This window comes from Calypte anna, chromosome Z, assembly GCF_003957555.1.
Source record: "Calypte anna isolate BGI_N300 chromosome Z, bCalAnn1_v1.p, whole genome shotgun sequence".
Classification (NCBI taxonomy): Eukaryota; Metazoa; Chordata; class Aves; order Apodiformes; family Trochilidae; genus Calypte; species Calypte anna.
In genome coordinates this window covers 48,868,028-48,883,124 of record NC_044274.1, presented here as the reverse complement: position 1 = coordinate 48,883,124, position 15,097 = coordinate 48,868,028, and the positions used below count along the sequence as shown (strand labels likewise).

The 15,097-nt window shown below is 38.6% G+C and overlaps 1 protein-coding gene across 4 annotated transcripts in view; it reads right to left on the bottom strand.

The window, feature by feature from the left end:
* Positions 1 to 15,097, bottom strand: part of SMARCA2 (SWI/SNF related, matrix associated, actin dependent regulator of chromatin, subfamily a, member 2) — a 108,100-nt gene that overhangs the window by 25,705 nt on the left and 67,298 nt on the right. For all 4 annotated transcript variants that reach the window (XM_030467983.1, XM_030467985.1, XM_030467986.1 and 1 more), the window contains 2 exons: positions 12,899 to 12,976; positions 6,432 to 6,650 (listed from right to left, as the gene is read on the bottom strand). In XM_030467983.1, the coding sequence (XP_030323843.1) occupies positions 6,432 to 6,650; positions 12,899 to 12,976 (297 nt within the window). The remainder of the gene's footprint in view (positions 1 to 6,431; positions 6,651 to 12,898; positions 12,977 to 15,097) is intronic.

Below are 15,097 nucleotides of genomic sequence, written 5' to 3'. Positions count from 1 at the left end.
TGAAAGGAAATGCAGTCTTGGCTCTTTCTGTGACCATGTGTTTGCTTCCACTGTACCTTGCTATCTTTTCTACGCTAATAATTGACAATTCTAAGCATTGGATAAGGGGAATCAGATATGACCAACTCTTGTTCTGAAGCATAAGATACCATACTCCAGTAGATAGCTTCCTATAAAGAATCAGCCACCTATTCTTCTACCATGAAAGCAACACAGCTGAGGACTTTAACACAAGGGATGATTAGCAGATTTCCAGTGTAAAACCACCCATTTGGAGCCAAATTTCTTGCCTTAGAATATATGTCTATAATTGAAGTGCACAGATACCCAGTGATGCCTTCTAATTGCTCAGAAAAATAATAGAAGCCTTTTATCTCTTTTTGATCATCAGACTAACAGATTAACAAAAGACATTCATTTTACAGAGGAGCATACATTACACACATGCCTTGAAGTACAGTGTGAAACTTTCCTGTTCTTCTATATTTGCTAAGTTAGTACTTTCAAGCTTTTTTATATACAACAACAAATGTTGCTTTCATTTAAGTTCTTGTTTCTAGAGAAGCAGCAGACCTCTGTGTACACTGATCCATCATGCCTGCTGCAAGGGAAACACCAGTGCAGAGCTCCCTATCACAGGCTCAGGTCTGCCTTGATAAGACAACGTTTTGCTGTAACAATCTCAGTTTGCTCCTGATGACTAGGCAAAATCCTGAATGCTTCCCTTTTTGCAAAGTGAGTAGTTTGGCCACAATGTAAAGTTGGAAAGTTATGAGTAACTTCTTACCCATGTCATAAATGCAAATCAACACAGGAAAATTTATTGCATCTATTCACAAGTCTGATGGGTGACAAAAAGCCACCTACTGCATACGACCTATCATCACTACTGTCAAGGCATGTTGGAAAACGTAACAATGCAGTAGGTTCAAGTACTCAAATGCTTGCTAATTCTCCTTCTGTTGTTAAATGCTCCCAGCAACAGTTAGGTTTTAAACTTCAAATGCAGAAATTAATTTTTGGTGGAACTGTGTTTCAGTTTTGGAAGCTGGTTTGAATTTTGATCTTCTACATTAGATGTATTTCAGGCATCTTAACCACATGGCCTAACCTTTAGGCAAAGTTTTACACTTGAAACAACAATGTTATAACAAATTCTGAAATCCAGAGTTTTAACTCATTATTGACAGGCTATATAAACTTGGTCCGAAAAGCATAGCTATTTTAGAAAAAATGCAGCTTATTTTATTCTGATGTTAACAATACTACTCAATTTTTTAAATGTACAGGAAAGTGTCTACATGACACAGATATTCTTAGGCTTTCTAGAGGACAATAGGATGCACAATTCCAATGGAAAGTGTGTTATTATTTGTTATGGTACTTTACATGTGAAATTATATAGACAAAATCACATCTTTTAAGAAAAGAATCCTGTGGAAATATGGCAAAATGTTTTACTGATGGTAATGGTATGGCTCTGAAACAGCTGTTTGTATCACCTGACTTGAGGTCCTTCTCACATAAAAACTATTTCTGGATCACTAAATATTGTTTTATTGAGAATTTGAGAATTCTCTCAAATGCTGAAGAAAAAGTAGTTCATTAGTTTCCAAAATTAATACTCTCAAATCCTGCCTTCAGATTCTGGGAAAGATACCCATATTGCAAAGCACATTTTTTATAAACTAAGAAACTTATCTTGCCAAAATAGAGTGAAAGCTATCACATAGGAGCATTTAAATTCTCTCTTACACCAAAAGCCAGGAAAAGGCCCTTTCATCTAAAATGGTTCACTGGTTTAAATCTCACTGCATCTTAAAAGTAGCCATTTTATCCCTTTTCTTAATAGATTCTGAACGGAATATCCTTAAAAAAGGGCATGAAAGACAGTGATACTCACAACATAAGAATGCCTCAGTTTTGTGAGTCTTAAAACATGTTGCACTTCCTAATCCTTCCAGAAATCAGCTTTCTCGTTCATAAAACCAATCAACCTCACCTTGCACATTAAAAATAGTTCCTGGATTCTGATGTAGTACCAGCAATTCTGATGATTGCTGACCATAAAAGAGACAACACACTTAAGCTTCCAGTGACAAAGTCTTTTAAATGTGACTTGTTTTCCTCTGCAGCTTTTCAATTGGATGCCATTATAGATTCACAGAATCATAGAATGTTAGGGATTGGAAGGGACCTTGCAAGCTCATGGAGTCCAACTCCCCTGCCAGAGCAGGATCACGTAGTGTAGGTCACAAAGGAATACGTGCATGTGGGTTTTAAATGTTTCCAGAAACAGATAATTCAATATTATAGTACATTGTTAAGATCAGAATGCTATTTCCTTCTAATGCCCTGAGCAAGTACTCACTCAACTGTTACGAGGTTTAGCAGCAAGTCAATAAATTTTGCAATTGTAACCAGAAATGGTAGAGCAAAGCAAATAACAGAGGAAACCAGGTCTGAACTATGCAGATACACTATGCATTAGCAAAAGCTTGTTTCTTTTCTCCTCCTTCACAGAATCTCAGCTCCCAATACAGACCATATAAGAAGACTTCCATTACCATCAAAACTAACAACCAGTAGATGAAAAGTGTAGCTATAATAATTGTTGAATGTAATGCTGATTTTTCACAAAGCTATTTCAATATGCAATGAAGACTACTGAAAGATCAAATTCTACCATCAGTTTAAAAAAACACACCTTAAAATATCTTCTTAGCATTGACTATAAAGCTGTGTACAAAGAAGTGAAGCTATCTCCAAAAACACAAATCTAACTGCAAAGCTTTTAGTAATTTATGTTAAATTGTAGTAATAAGCTAGCCCAACTTTAGCCCCTGATGCCGGACCTACATTTTAACAGACTTACAGAGTGTGTAAAATCAAAAAGTTACATAAAGTTCCAGATGATGATAATAGAGTTGAAAACATGCCCAACTGTGAAAGCTATGTTAGGGTTGGCTTTGGTTCCTTTGGTGTTTCAGGAGGAGGGTGGTCTCTAGTACACCTTGTACCTGCAGGAAATCCATAGGGTAGTTGAAAGAATGTATTTTCTTCCAAAACGAGTTAGTGTATGTGTTAAAGAAGTTGTGTGTGCTAGGTAGTTTGATCTATCACACAACATATTTACCTTAGTTAGTAAACTGAAACAAAAAACCAAATTAACATTTATGTCAAACTTACGTTAACCTGTATTCTCCACATATTCTGTATATATGAAAAGCCACCACTGTTGTTTTTTTAAATTTGTTTGACAGACCAAATGCTTGAATTTCACTGACAATTTTTACATCAGCGAAACAAGTAGTCCACAATGTCTGCATGAGGTAAATGAGGCATCACTCACTTTGGACTCAAATATGTTTCCCTGGCCAACATGTAAAGCTATTTCAAATGAATAGCACAACTAGAGAATAACACTTTACTCATGTCACCTGGCCAGCAACTAAATTAAATGAGAAGCTGAATCCAGGCACAACCGTCTTAAGTCTTCTAACTACTCAAAACAAATCCTCTGATTCTCAAAGCCCCCTCCGAAGAAATGGAATCCTTAGTAGACAACCCTCTTGAAAACAATCTGCCACAGGATCCAGTAAAGTACTTCGCAGTCCAGAAGTGGTGCAGGGATAGAACATGCTAGAGCATGAAATATTTCAAGAATATACATGTTTCATAGGATCAGGAAGCAAATTCTTCCTTAATTGGTTTTTTGTTTTGTTTCGTTTTGTTTTTAAGAATTACAGTTCTCATGCCAACAGTTGCAGACAAGCAGGCTGCAGTGACAGCTAGTGATAAAGCCTGCTTTTGTCTTACAGTTGCTCAAGGAGGTAACCATTGAACTAAATGTTGTTTGGGGCAGCAGTACAGTGTCACTAAACACTGTGCACGTTCACAGGTTTGCCCTCTGTAATTATTTTGTCTCCTGCTTCTACAGTCAGGTACCTGACCTTCTAGCAAGGAGAGAGCTGACATCATTGGTCAGTATACACACAGGCATACATACTTTGAGGTGTACGGCAGACCCTGTGGGGATGTGCCTCAACTAGACTCTTCAGTGCTGGGTGTATCTGCAGAGAGGTCAAAGTCTAACTTAAAAGGAGCAGGTAGCTGATCTCTGCAGTCCAAGTTGTGGCTGCTGATTAAGGCAGAACTTCTTGGAAAAGAATAGATCTAAGCAACTTCTCCAAGACATGTAAAGAAACCAGGGGCAGATGAAGACAGGATTTACCACAAGTCAGTATATTTTCTGTTAAGAAAATTAAATACTGGATTGTGTGGTGTAAGTAAGATGGATGCCCTCCTCCAAGCTCAGGAGCCACTGATGAATCCCAGTGAAGAAGAAGTCAGGCAAAAATGCCAGGAGGTCTGCATGGATTAACAAGGAGCACCTAGAGAAACTCAAACACATTAAAAAAAAAAAGTCTACAGAGGGTAGGAACAAGGACAGGCAGCCTGGGAAAAATAAAGAGAAATTGCCCAAGCAGACAGGGATTAGATTAGGAAGGCTAAAGCCCTAGTAGAAAGAAATCTGGCCAGGGACATCAAGGGCAACAAGGAAAGCTTCTCTAGGTATGCTGGTGATAAACAAGGTTGAGGGAAAATGTGAGCACTATCCAGGAGGAAATGAGAGACATGGGATATGGAGAAGGCTGAGATAGTGACTTCTTTGCCTCAATCTTTTTGGGCAAGTGTTCAAGGCACACCACTCAAGTCACAGAATGCAAAGGCAGGGACTGGGAGAATGAAGAACCATGTACAGTAGGGACAGGTCAGGTTTAAGACCATCTAAGGGACCTAAAGGTCCACAATGATGACCTGATGAGATATATACGTGGTCCTGAAGGAACTGGCAGATTAAATTGTTAAGAACAAATATGTTCCACATATTTGAGAAAACATAAACAAACAAAAAACAACAAAAAACCAACGACCCAGGGAACTAGAGGCCATTTTGTCTTTCGGTCTTACCTCTGTGCCCAGCAAGATCACAGAGCAGATTCTCCTGGAAACTATGCTAAAGCACATGGAAAATAAGGAGGGGGTTGGTAACAGTCAACATGGCTTCACTACGGGCAAATTTTGGCTGATAAATATGATGGCCTTCTATGATAGGGTGACAGCATTGTTGGATAAGGGAAGAGCAACAAATGTCATCCACCCAAACTTGTGCAAAGCATTTGACACTGCCTCTAGATCTGACATCCTTGTCTCTAAATTGGAAAGATACAGATCTGATGGATGAAAAACCTGCTGGATAATGAACTGGCTTGAATGGTCACACTCAAAGGGTAGCAGTAAATGGCTTCCTATCCAAGTGGAGATCACTGATGAGTAATTTTCCTCAAGGGTCAGTATTGGGATCACTACTGTTTCACATCTTTGAGGGCAACATGGACAGTTGGATGGAGCATACCCTCACAGCAAGTCTACCAATGACACCAAGCTGTGGGGTGTCACTGACACCCAGGATGGAAGGGATACCATCCAGAGGGACCCTGACAGGCTCAAGAGGTGAGCCCATGCAACAAGGCCAACTGCAAGCTCCTGCCCCTTGGTTGGGGCAATCCCAAGCACAGATATGGGCTGAGTGAAGACTGGGTTGAGAGCAACCCTGAGGAGAACTTGGAGGTATTGGTGGATGAAAAATGCAACATGAGCCAGGCAATGTGGGTTTGCAGCCTGGAAAGCCAACCAGATCCGGAGCTACATCAAAAGAAGAGTGGCCTGGGGGTCAAGGTATGTAATTCTGCCCCTCTGCTCTCATGGGACCCCATCTGGAGTACTGTGTCCAGCTCTGGAGTTCTCAGCATAAGAAAGACATGGACCTGCTGGAGTGAGCCCAGAAGGCTGGAGCACGCCTCCTACGAAGATAGGCTGAGAATAAGATGTGAAAGTCTTTCTGTGTGAAAGTCTCCAAATTCTTAAAAGAGTTAAATTCAGATATTTAAAAAAATAATAAAATTAAGCTTCTGCAATATAGAAAGACAATATATGCTGATCACTGGTCTTCTCCATTGTAAAAGAATTCTTCGAGTACCTTAGAGATGACACCTATGGAAGTGTGTAAAAATGTAAGAAATATGTCAAGATTAATAGCAATAGAACAGATGCAGGAACTATCATACTCCAGAATCAGCATTTACTAACACTGATTAAAGTTTCAGCAATGCAGCTTAAAACTTATTTATGATGTCAACACAGCAGCAAAATCTACATAGAAAGGGTATTTAGGCCTTAACTAAGTCATTGCACTTTCCATGGCACAACTGTGCAACCTTCAAAAAGAAAAAAGCACCAAGAATGAATAAATCTCAACTGAAAAAAAAAAACCCTAATAAAAATAAAATATTAAAAAATAGCAAGAAAAAATAAAAATAAAATAAAAATTAATAACAATAATAATAATAATTAAAGGGACAGCCTACCCGCAACCATTGTTTCTCTGTGAGAGCATCACTGTAGTCCACATCCCTGCGTTGACGGGATCCTCTTCCAAATATTTTCTCTTCTTCTTCTTCACATGTAAGCCTTTCAACTTCAGCATCATCCTTAATAATCCAGGATGGTAACTCATCTTCCTCCATCAAGCGGGGTTTACGCTTGGGATTTCTGGCATCCTCCCTGCGACGGTCCATGTCCATGCGCTGCAGTGGCAGGTAGGAAAGGACAAAACAATTTAATGGGCAAATATAAAGTGAACCATGGAAATTCCTGGCTCCCTAATGATACTTGAGCTTTAAAACCAAGTCCTTCACAGCTATTTCCCTTCCACAATACTTGTGAATACTTCTAAAACTGAGCAATAAAACAAAGCTACACTTGATGGTTGATTTTCTATCAAGTTCACTGCTCCATAGAATCATAGAATCATAGAATTGGCTGGGTTGGAAGGGACCTCAGAGATCATCGAGTCCAACCCTTGAACCACCGTTGCGGTTGCTAGACCATGGCACTGAGTGCCACATCCAGTCTTTTTTTAAATATCTCCAGGGACGGAGAATCCACTACTTTCCTGGGCAGCCCATTCCAATGACGGATCACTCTTTCCGTAAAGAAATTCTTTCTAATATCTAACCTAAACTTCCCCTGGCACAACTTAAGTCCATGCCCTCTTGTCTTGTTGAAAGTCGTTTGGTAAAAGAGCCCAACCCCCACCTGGCTACACCCTCCTTTCAGGTAGTTGTAGAGAGCGAAAGTAAATGACACAACATAGCAACAAAATGACTCGAAGCAGATCACAAGAACACTGTTGTATTATGTTAGTTAAACAACTCTCTTCCTTTTATATTCAGGTTTTATGTTTTCTTTGTATTCACAAATATGATCTCCAAATACTAGTCATTCCATGGCAAAATCCCCACAGGAATGTTTTTATTATGTAGCTAAAAATGATAACTGAAAACACACTAGCTCATTATATAAGTATTATAATACTGGTATTATAAAAAAAAGAATCAAGAGAGAGAATTAAGAAATTCAGAGAAAAGCTTGCCAGAAAGCCAGCACACTTAAACCACTTTTTCCCGATCTTAATGCTGCACTAAGCAGAATTCCAAACACATGCAGAGCAATTACCTCAGAAAAGAGATCTGGACACTCACAGTACACTCCCATGACCTACTGCAGACTTTTTCATGAGTTGCTTTATTCCAGGGAAGCATCAACCTCCCTCTATTAACTTCTACTCTGACCTAGGCTCTTATGGTCCTGTGAATCTCATTTGCATTTTTTTTAAGCAGCCCAAATCAGGTATTATAAATAGCCTTCTCAAATAGGGCCTTTTGAAGAGTCAGACAGTACTTAAATACTCAGTGAGCAGTTGCTAAGCAGAAAACATAAACTCATGGGCAACCAGCATTTAATTTTTATATTAGAAAAAATTACATAAATAGACAAGCATGAGAATTGGCTTAATCATCAGTACAAGAAACTGTTTTGGCCCATAAACATTTGCAAAAAGCATTATCAATTATGTACAAACCCCTCCTGTCTGCATGATACTGCACTTATACAGGATGCCAACTTGGTTTAGCATCCTTTTAAGTGCCTATATGAGACACAGACATGCACAAATTCAGAGGTATTATCTGTCTGCCTATCTATCTAGGCTACTGAAATCCAGCCAAATTTGCTAACTGAGGCTTAATGATGGCACTGTTGTATGTAACAAATCCTCTATCATCTTATCACTTGTCAAATGCAAGCATTCCCAAAACGCTACCTCATAAAGTAGCATCTTAAAAGTGGTCTTTGTCACCTTGTCTGGTGCCCTAACTGACTGTAAACTCAGTGACAATGAGAACATGCTGTTTCATCTGTCGGCAAGTAAAACTACACTCAAGAAGTGATTAAAATACATGTAGGTTTTTCACCACCCTTCATTATCTCAAAAAATGATGAATAGGCTATAGAGCATTTAGGTTTTTATAGCAGACTTCCACACCTGACCTTTAAAAAAACATCTATTTCAAACCAAATTAACTTAAAAGAAATGTCTCATTGAACCCAGGCATGTGCCTTGTTTATTGCTAACATTGCAACCAGCAAGCTACACTTAGAGAAGGCAAAAACATTACAATGAAACTGATTTCTCTATTGTTTAGAAGAGAACTTCAGTGAACTTAGGGACACTGTATAATAATGACATCAAGAGTATGCAGTGAATGCTGTAATTTCTTCTTTTTTTTTTTCTGATGACCATGTTTTTCTATCTCTAAGTCAATGACTGAACATTTTAATACATTTCAGTATATTTATAGTATATTTTTATATGTATATTTTAATATATTTTATATTTCAGTTGTTTTCTGAAATAAAAGTGCTTTGGAAGAAAAATTAAAAGACATTCTAAGTCAATTTGATATATAAGAGATAAAAATAGCCATTTGTTTCTTCTTAGGTTACTACTGAAAACTGCTTTTTTTCTCCAGGGAACATCTGGTCATGTACTCACACATCTTACCAAAACATGTATTTTCAAACCAGACCTCCCCTATTTTTCTATAACTAATAAAGTAATCAATGTGGTTAATTTAAACTTTCCACTTTATAATTTAAAAAGTCCTCAAAAAACCCAACCAAGCCACTCAGTGTAAAGCAAGTTCTTCATGCACTTGGTTGCTACTATATTGTAATTTTGGATTTAAGAAGATAAAATGCATTAGCACAACTTGAGTACCGGCACTCCTTTTGATGAAAGACATTGCTTGAAAGATCACTCTTCCACATGAAAGGCAGTTCTAACATAAGGAATCTTTAGGTAAACGTAACATAAAAAAGATAATTCAATTTTTTTCCCAGGAAGAGTTAACAATTGTTGAAGCACACTATTATGAAATTACAAGTGCTGCACAGATCACATTGAAAACTGACCTTTTCCTGAATATTTTCTAAACTTTTCTACCATGTGATCAAAATTGTCACACTTGGAAAAGACCACTAAGGTCACAGAGTCCAACTGTCAGTCTCCTCACTACCTCCTCACAAAAAAGGACAAAAAAAAGAAAAAAAAAAAGAAAAAAAAAAAAGTGTCTCATCTACATGTTTTTTGAATACTTCTAGGGATGGTGACTCCACCACCTCCCTGGGCAGGTCATAGGTCATTCCAGTGTCTGGCTAGTCCTTCAGTAAAGCCATTCTTCCTAATATCTAATCCAAACTTCCCCGGGCACAGCTTCAGGATGTTTCCTCTAGTCCTACTGTTATTTACTTGAGAGAAGAAGCCAACACACACCTCACAGCAACCTCCTTTCAGGTAGTTCTGGATTGCAATCAGCCTTCTCTTCTCCAAATTAAACAATACCAGTTCCCTCAGCCTCTCCTTGTAAGACTTGTGCACTAAACCCTTCACCAGCATCGTTGCTCTTCTTTAGAGATACTCCAGCACCTTAATGTCTGTCTTGTAGTGAGGGGCCCAGAACTCAAGCTGCAGCAGGACAATCACTTTGCTATTCCTGATGGCCACACTACCTTCTGATACAGGCCAGGGTGCTGCTGGCCGCCTTAGCCACATGGGCACACTTGTGGCTCATATTCAGCCAGGTGTTGACCAGCACCCTCAGGTCCTTTTCCACCAGGCAGCCTTCTGGCCACTCTTCCCAAGTCTGTGACGCTGCCTGCGGTTGCTGTGTCCGAAATGCGGGACCTGGCACTTGGCTTTGTTAAACCTCATGCAGCTACCCTCAGCCCATCAAGTCAACCCAGCCAGTTCCTTCTGTAGAGTCTTTCTACCATCAAGCACATCAACCCATCCAATTTAGTAACATCTGACAACTTGCTGATGAAGCCTTCACTCCCCTCACCAATCATTGGTGAAGACATGGAACAGGACCAGGCCCAAAACTGAGCCCTGGGGAAGGAACACCACTGGTGACCAGACACCAGCATTGACTACAACTCTCTGTGCCTGCCCATCCAGACAGTTTCTAACCCAGTAAAGAGTACCCCTGCTCATGCCATCAGCTCCCAGCTTCTCTGGGAGAATGCTGTGGGAGACAGTGTCAAAGACTTGATAAAATCCACGCAGACAATGTCCACAGCCTTCTCCTCGTCCACTAGGTGGGTCACCTGGTCACAGAATGACATCAGGTAGGTGAAGCAGGACCTGCCTTTCATGAACCCATGCTGGCTGGGCCTGATACCCTGGTGCCCATCATTTGCCATGTAGGTGCACTTGAGATGAACCCCTCCACAATTTTGCCAGGCACCAAGGTCAGGCTGACAGGCTTGTAGCTCCTCAGATCCTCCTTCCATCCCTTCATGTAGACGTGCATTACACTGGCAAGCCTCTAGTCACCTGGGACCTCTCCTGTTAACCAGGACTCTTGATAAATGATGGCGAGAGGCCTGGCAAGCTCCTCCGCCAGCTCCTTCAGTGATCTCAGTGGATTACATCTGGTCCCACAGATTTGTGAGTGTCAAGGTCCTGTAGTAGTAACAATTGACCACAGAACAGCCTCTCAAGGAACTGATCTGCTCTCTTGCCTGTTGTTTTGGAACTCCTCACTTTAAATATGCAAAATACACATTTTCATACCTCCAAGCCTAGTTTAATGAACCAACACATTTTCTTGAATATTGGCATTTGCTACATTGTGATTATATCTGCACAGCCTTAACAGCACAATGAGACAGCACATGCATGACTGAGGTAAGGACAGTACAAACCTGTCATTGTGTTCTTTATCTGAGTATTCAAGATCTAAAATATTGATAAACAGAAGGCAAATAACCCTGACTGCCACACCTGTTTTTCAAACTTTTACAATTACAATTCCATAAATGTAAAAAAAAAAATCATTGTTTACAATTAAAAGTATTACTTAACAATTAGTATTTGACTTTACTGTTTCTACCTTAAATACTTTTAACTTCTTGGCTATCAAAGTATGTTAGCTTTGTATTAAACTTTTTATTAATTACTACAAACTATTTAAGCTCATAAAAGCATCCATGTAAATTATTATGAAAATTGTAACTTCAACCCACACAGTGCTAAAGCTGTCTTTCGTCTGGGCTGTTCAATGGTTTTACTCAATGGCTGCTAATAGACTTCAAATTTAATCCAAAAAGATTAAGTTGTAGAAATGTCTAGCTAAGAGACACTAATTTAACTACTCTCAATCCATGGATTAGTTCCTTACTTCTCGATCTAAAGGAGAAGTACCAAGAAGCTTTTTCCAGCAGCAAATCTGCTTTCACAGAACTCAGAGCACCTTCGGCCAATAATTCAGCTGGAATTACTCCTTTTGAGTTTTGAATCAAATGGCCACCTCTTCATTTCTGCCATGTAAATCTCTTTACACCCAAATCACTGAAGGAAACTTTAAGAAGACAGGTGTGTCCTGGTTTGGGCCAGGATAAAGGTGATTTTCTGTCTCGTACTTTTGCTTTCAGCTAAGTCTATTGTAAGTAGCACTTTTTTTTTCTTCTCTTTTTTCTTTTTTCTTTCTTTCTTTTACTTTCTTTTTTTTTTTCACTTTTTTTTTTTCAGTCTAGCTTCAGAGATTTCTGTTCTTCTGAGCTAACATAAAATGGTCCCCTGCATACTTGTGTAACTGAATTTTTACAGACTGATCCTTGAACTGAAAATGGTTAGGGATGAAGGGCCTGTCATCCTGTCAATGGCTGCTTATGTCAGTATCACCTGATACACTTTCTTTCCTGCACTTACGAGCTTATGACATGTTCCACCTGGCAGAACAAAGCAGCCTCTGACAGTACTTAAACATTCTCCTGTCGCTGTATCACTGAATCTCAAATGTCCTCCAGCAATCTTTGCACAGTACACACCCTAAAAAGCAACAGCCATGTCTATACTGATATGTAATTATTCCATCAGTGTTGTTGAAGCACTAACAAAAAGGCAAGTACTAATAAAACTGAGTTTATCGCATTTGAACTACTGTCCCTAGTTCTGCTTTGGTAACTGTTCAACAACTGTAGCAGCAGAGATGCAGCTAAATGGGCCCCATGACAAAACCCAGTTAAACCACAAAGAAAATAGCACTATCAGTCCACTAATTTACTGTCTTATTAAGTTCCTGTAGTTATCCTTGGCAACTTCATAGCCCAAAAGTCAGAAGAAATGGTGAAAAATAAAAAGAGGATGTAGAATTGGAAAGCCAAACTGTGACTATGAGTTTTGCATTGTATTTCTCAGGTCATGCCACACTATTCCTCGAGACTGTCAGTTCCACAAGGTTTTCTGAACTCTTCCTGTCACATGAGGAACTCTGTATTTACATGGACTACCTTTGTTTCTACGAACAATGTAAGTTAATAAAAGCCACTCCTCCAACAAAGTTTTCCAAAATTAGAAAAACAAAAGGTTAAATCCTTTCTTAAAAACACGAGAGAAGATATTCAGCTTACAGCCATGTATCATCCTTACCATAAAGAGATCAAATTCCTCCTCACGTCGAGCAATCATCTGATTCAGAGTCTCATCATCAGGAACTTCATCTTCTTCCTGGTTGCACAGATAGACAGAGGTGTTAGAAAGAAGCTACACGCAACCTGAAGCAATAGCCACCATCAGGCCAGTGTTGCATTGACCTTTCTTTTGACACAGCAGGTGTGAAACACTCAAAATGAAACTAAAAGCCTTGAAAAACCAAGAGTTCAGCAATTTATAGACATTAGAGAGATTACTGGGACTAACTACCACCATCATAAACGGAGAATAAGGAAATGAGCAAATATGCAACCAGGAAATTTTGGGTTGTGGTTTTCCTGGGTCAGAAGCACAGTGCTTCAGTTAAAATATATGCACTTCCATTCTGCTGTTTTCACAGAATCACAGAATTTTTTTTTTTTTTTTTTTACAGCGCTCCCCCAGAAATACCATTCTGTATTATTAAGTCTTTGCTGTCAAAGCAAGGAGAATGAAGAAGTCCTGAAAAAAAACCTGCTCAATCCCTCTTTGTCTTGATAATTATCTGCTTATAGTCAGAGATGTGAACCTCTGACTTCAGACAAAATCATTTATTTCCTAAAAACAGGACCACTCCTTGAAAAAATGATGTAAACTGTAGAATTCAACCAGAAATGTTAAAGCTGAACCACTATGATACCCATTCTAACACAACCAGAGTCCACAATGTTCAGCTTCCTTCCCTGGATTATTTTGAAAGCACATTGTGTTTAAAGTCTGACAACAGGTTAATTAAAACAATAAAACTATAGAGACTAGTTCCTACACAGGGTTTACTGAACCTATGCTACGGTATAGACTTAGAATTTTTCACAAAAAATCATGTTTCATACTCATTGAAACAGGAGTACAGAATGCTGCATATGGTACCATAAAAACCTCTCATTCTGTAGCTTTTTACATTCTCCAGAAATAAACAGAGTATGACTTTATCTCTATCCATACATCTTACTTTCCCTCCCCTGGCAAGATTTCTGCACCTCAGAAAAAAATACAGTTCTTATCACTGCAATTCCCAATGAACACCTTTGTACTTCCATGTACATATCATTTAAATTTTAACCTGAAAAAAGGAATTGGGAAATCAGTGCTCTTTTAATGTTTAGGAAAAGGAAGTTACATGGTTAAATACATAACAAAAAAAAAAGTATAGATCCCTTCTTCTAGGATCAGTGAAAGTTTCACATTCTTCCTATCATCTCAAAGCAACTTGTAACCTGAAAAAAATAAGAGATCCTACAACAAAAGCTGTAATGACAGTGTCAATATCACCTGTGTTTAGTCTGATAATCTTCTTGTCAACTAGGTAGTCTTGGCAGAAGAAATATTTATGAACATCAGTGCGAACAAAAAAATGCCTCCACAAACAAGTAACTTCTAATCATCTGTCATATATTCCTGTTATTCTAATATATTTTTTCTAAATAAACAGAAATTACCTCTTTGCTTTATCTAGTACCCCAAATGAAAAAAGATCAAAAACACTAAGAAAAAAGAAAGAGAAACAAGTCGAGTTTTGATGCTGAATTTAAGACAATTACTAGGAAAGTGCAAAAAGAATATGGCCCTCTACATACAAGTGTGAAAAGCTTTGATATGCAACTTTAAAGGATGCTTAACATAGGAATATTTAACTTGGTGGTCACTAAATAATCTCAGCCTCAATTTGCAAGTCTAAGTTGTTTGATAATAATAACTTTTGAGATATTTACTTTTTTTTTTTCTCAATCTCTCATTTGATATTCAAATTTTGTTTCCAATGCTATAGTAATGAAGAAGCAATGACAGACCAGTGTAGGATGGTCCAGGACCAGTGCAGACCCAGTGCAAATTCAATCCCTCCTATTCCCTCAGGAGTTTCAGTGCTTGGATAAAATTTTGCATGGTCTGTTCACAACGTAGGTTTCTTTCAAGTCTTCAGCTTCAGTCTGTTTGGAGACTGACTGAAATATTAATGCTTGCTTTACAGATTGATGCTGGGTTATGGCAAGCAAGCCTTGGTTTAATCTTGGCTTGCTTCAGGATGACAGACCAAGTGTATTTGACCAACACACAAGAAGCAGATTACTCTGAAGTCATCTATGATATACGGCATGTCAAAATTGGCCTGAACTGCAGTCCTGACTTTTGAAACATTTTCAAATGTTTCAAATGTCA